At 59.6% G+C, this 3,549-nt stretch overlaps 1 protein-coding gene across 1 annotated transcript; it reads right to left on the reverse strand.

Moving 5' to 3' along the window:
- Window positions 1-534: 534 nt before the first annotated feature.
- On the reverse strand, window positions 535-2,983 carry CELA1 (chymotrypsin like elastase 1). The gene is made up of 8 exons (XM_080368007.1): window positions 2,461-2,983; window positions 2,275-2,357; window positions 2,062-2,162; window positions 1,683-1,808; window positions 1,454-1,590; window positions 1,024-1,169; window positions 789-938; window positions 535-677 (listed from the first exon to the last, which is right to left on the reverse strand). The coding sequence occupies exons 1-8, from the start codon at window positions 2,501-2,503 to the stop codon at window positions 660-662; spliced, it is 804 nt and encodes a 267-aa protein (XP_080224133.1). The 5' UTR covers window positions 2,504-2,983; the 3' UTR covers window positions 535-659.
- Window positions 2,984-3,549: the final 566 nt, after the last annotated feature.

Genomic DNA, 3,549 nt, shown 5'->3' on the forward strand with positions numbered 1-3,549 from the left:
CCCAAAGGCTCCCCCCTGCGCCCAGCGGCACGGGTGGGCCAAGGGGGTGACGAGAAACCGCGTCCTCATGGTTCTTCCATGGGGGTTTGGGTTTGGGGTGCAAAGTTTGGGTTTGGTGCCGGGATTTGGTGCTGGTGCTGGGCGGGGGGGTGGCATGGCCGGTGCTCCAGGATGCGGCCATGGGGCAAGACAGTAACAGCCGCCCCGTCCCACATCCCCCATTGGTTTTGGGAGAGAAACGGAGTGAATGGCAGGGAAAAAAATCCCAACTAGATCCCCCCGTGCCATCCCGGATCCCCCCTGCATCCCCAAGGAGCTGCGCTGCTGCCCGCAAAGAGGATTTGCAGCATTTTCCCCCTTTTCCGTTATCCTAAGGAATTTCCGGCTGCCCTGAAAGCTTTTCCTTGTGGCAATTTCCTAAGGTGCGAGGAAGAGGAGGGACGCAGCCCAAGGGATGCTCTGGAAGATGGAAGGGGAAAAGGATGCTGAGGGTTGGGAGAGAAGGGATTGCTGGGCAAAGCACCCACCAGTGCGCTGGAGAGAGGAAATGATTTTATTGGCCCCCGCTAATAAAATTATTTTTGTAAACCCCCAAAGTCCAAAAGGTGGGGGAAGAGGATGTTCATCGCTTGGGCTGGGGATCAGGTTCTTCTCCTGCCTCAGTTCTGGGCCATCACCTGCGAGGGGAAGGACGGGAATGGCTGAGCCAGGGGGCCAGAGCCGGCCCATCGGTGCAACGATCACGCCCGGTCTCAGCCCCCCAGGCCCGCGCCCTGCCGACGCCTTACGTTGGTCATCCAGGAGATGTAGGCAGACACGCGGGTGAAGACGGTGGGTTTGTTCTTGACGTTGCAGCCCAGGCTAGAGACGAAGCTGGTGACGCCATGGACCTGGTACTGCCCGTTCACCGCGCAGTGGAGGGGACCGCCCGAGTCACCCTGCCGGACCAAGGAACCCCAGTGAGATGGGAGGGATGGGAACGCCGGTGGGATGGTGGGGAGAAGCAGGATGCCGCAGCTGTACCTGGCAGCCGGAGCGGACGCCGTCACCGCCGGCGCAGACCATGGTGGTCTTGACTGTGGAGCCCCAGTAGGATGGGCTGGAGCAGATCTGGTGGTCCACCACAGGCAGGGGCGCCTGCATCAGGACGCTGGAGAGTTGCCCGTTGGCTGCACCCAACGAGCGCCCATCAATACCCTGCGAGGTGTGACAACCCCCCCGTGCCACAGCCGAGCCCACAGCCACCACCGAGCCCTTTGTCACGCATCAAATCCCCCCACCCTCTGGTACCCCCCCACCCCCGGCACCCACCCACCCCCCGGATGCCATGCCCTGAGCAAAGCCCTGCATGATGCCTCCTGGGACCTCGAAGGGCTTAAAAATATTGTTCAGGTCCCCCCTTCTCCCACAGTTTTGGGGGACTGAGGGTCCACGGCGCCCTGCCAGCACTCACTGCGGGTGAGACCCCAGCCCGTGATGTAGCAGGGGTATTTGTTGGGCAGGATGGAGCCCTCCTGGGGCAGGGCCGCCAGCTGCACATAGCTGTTCAGGGTGGCGGAGCTAGCCAGGCGGATCAAGGCGATGTCGTAGCTGGTGAGAGGAGGGAAAGGGTGTTGCAGGGACCCACCCCCTTCCCAGTGATGCTCCCCCTCCCCTCAAATCCCCCTCCCCACACACGTTACCCCCCAGCAACATTGTTGCTGTTCCAGTAGGGATGAATGATGATCTTGCTCACGCCGAAGACCTGCTCTTTGCCATCGTTCGAGTAGAGGTTGTGCTCGCCAGCCACAACACGGAAGTTCAAGTTACTGCCGGCAAGACAAAAAACCACAGGATCAGGCCCCGAATTACGATTATTTCAAGAGGGAGTTGATATCAAAATGATTGATGCAAGAAGATGCTCCCAGAGATGGTCCATGTAACCCCTTGATGGGGGACCAGCAGGGACCTTCAAGGACTGCTGCTCCCTGTGCTGGGGCAGCCCAGATTTCTCCTTGAAAAGGTTTTTGGTGGAAAATGGCTTTTCCAGGAGAGGAAGGTGGGGGGCCCACGCCTGCTCACCGATCCACACAGTGGGCTGCCGTCATCACCCAGTTCTTCCGGATGAGGGACCCGCCGCAGGTGTGACGCCAACTGCCACTGGAGTAATACTGGAGGGAAATCTGGGGAGGGGAGGGGGTGTAAGACATGGGGGGGGTGGGTGTGTCCTACCGCATGGTCCTGGCAGGGTGAGACCCCCCCGGGATTTACTGGGTGACCCCAGGAAGGACCCACCTGGGAGGGCCAGGCGTGGGAGCGCGCCTCGGTCCCACCAACCACCCGCTGCACCCCATCGAGGTCCTGCTCGGAGCAGCGTCCTGCGGGACAGAGGATGGGGAGGGGGGGGTGGGGGGAGGTGAGTCGCAACCAGGGGGGTTGCCACCAGCTAATGAGGCTGAGGGCTTCCCGCAGAGGACGCACCGCAGAGGGCGAGGGCGGCGAGGAGCACGAGCTGCAGCATCATCGTGGACCGTGGCGGAGCTCGGTCTGTGGCGGGGGCTGCACCGCTGGCGGCTTTAAAGGGGACGGAGGCGGGACGGGAAGAAACCCAGGTGGCACCGAGCTGCCTTGGTCCCTCTTCCAAAACATACACGGCCACGAAGGTCAGGGCTGCAGAACCCTGGGTGCAGCCCAAGGTCCCCTCGGCTTCGGGCAGGCAGCGCCAATCCCCGGGCAGAGGATGCAGCTCTCACATCCTCCTCTTCCGCGCATCTCTGGCAACGCCGCTGGGTTTCTCCCAGCCTCCAGCCCCACGGATGCCCCAGCTGCAGCTTTTGCGTTGCTCTTACCTGTGGGATGCCTCCCAAGAGGTTTTTCTGACACACCAACGGTGACTGCATTGCCACCAGGCTGGGGAACGAGAGGAAAATGCAGGGCAAGACCCCCACCCCCTCCAAAAAAACCCACCCAGCACAGCCAAGGGACCAGCCACAACCCCCACAGGACATTATTTTGAGGTTCAATGAAATACCAACATGGTTTGTAAGAAAAAACCTGATTTCTGGCCAAAAGTTTTCCCCCCTCCCCGCCCCCCCCCCCCCTTTAAAAAGCAAGTGAGGCTGTTCTGGGATGGGGGGCAAACCCGCAGCACCCAGGTTTTCACTCCACGGATAGAGCAGCTGCTGGAAAACAGCATTTGCAGCAGCGGTGATTATCAGTTCACATGGAAAAAAAAAAAAAAAAGAAAGAAAGAAAGAAAACCTACACCTGTTGCATTTCTGCTTTTATCTCTAAGAAAAAAGCATAAGATTTCACGGGGAAAATGGTCCCCAAATAATCACGTATTTATCAGCACAGGAGGGAACACAGCGAGGGACAGCAGTGAAGCCTCCACCCAGGCACAGGGACAATCCAACCCCAGTTTCAGCCCCCCCAAAATGTGACACCTCACTGCAAAAGTGGCTTTAAACCCCTTTTTGGGCTCCAAAAGGGACTTGCCAGGGCAAGAAGAGGGAGGGATATTAAACCAGACGATGGTGGGAGCTCGGAGGAAGCTGGAGATGAGATGTC

Source organism: Falco punctatus (assembly GCF_963210335.1).
Source record: "Falco punctatus genome assembly, chromosome: 18".
In the NCBI taxonomy this organism is placed as follows: Eukaryota; Metazoa; Chordata; class Aves; order Falconiformes; family Falconidae; genus Falco; species Falco punctatus.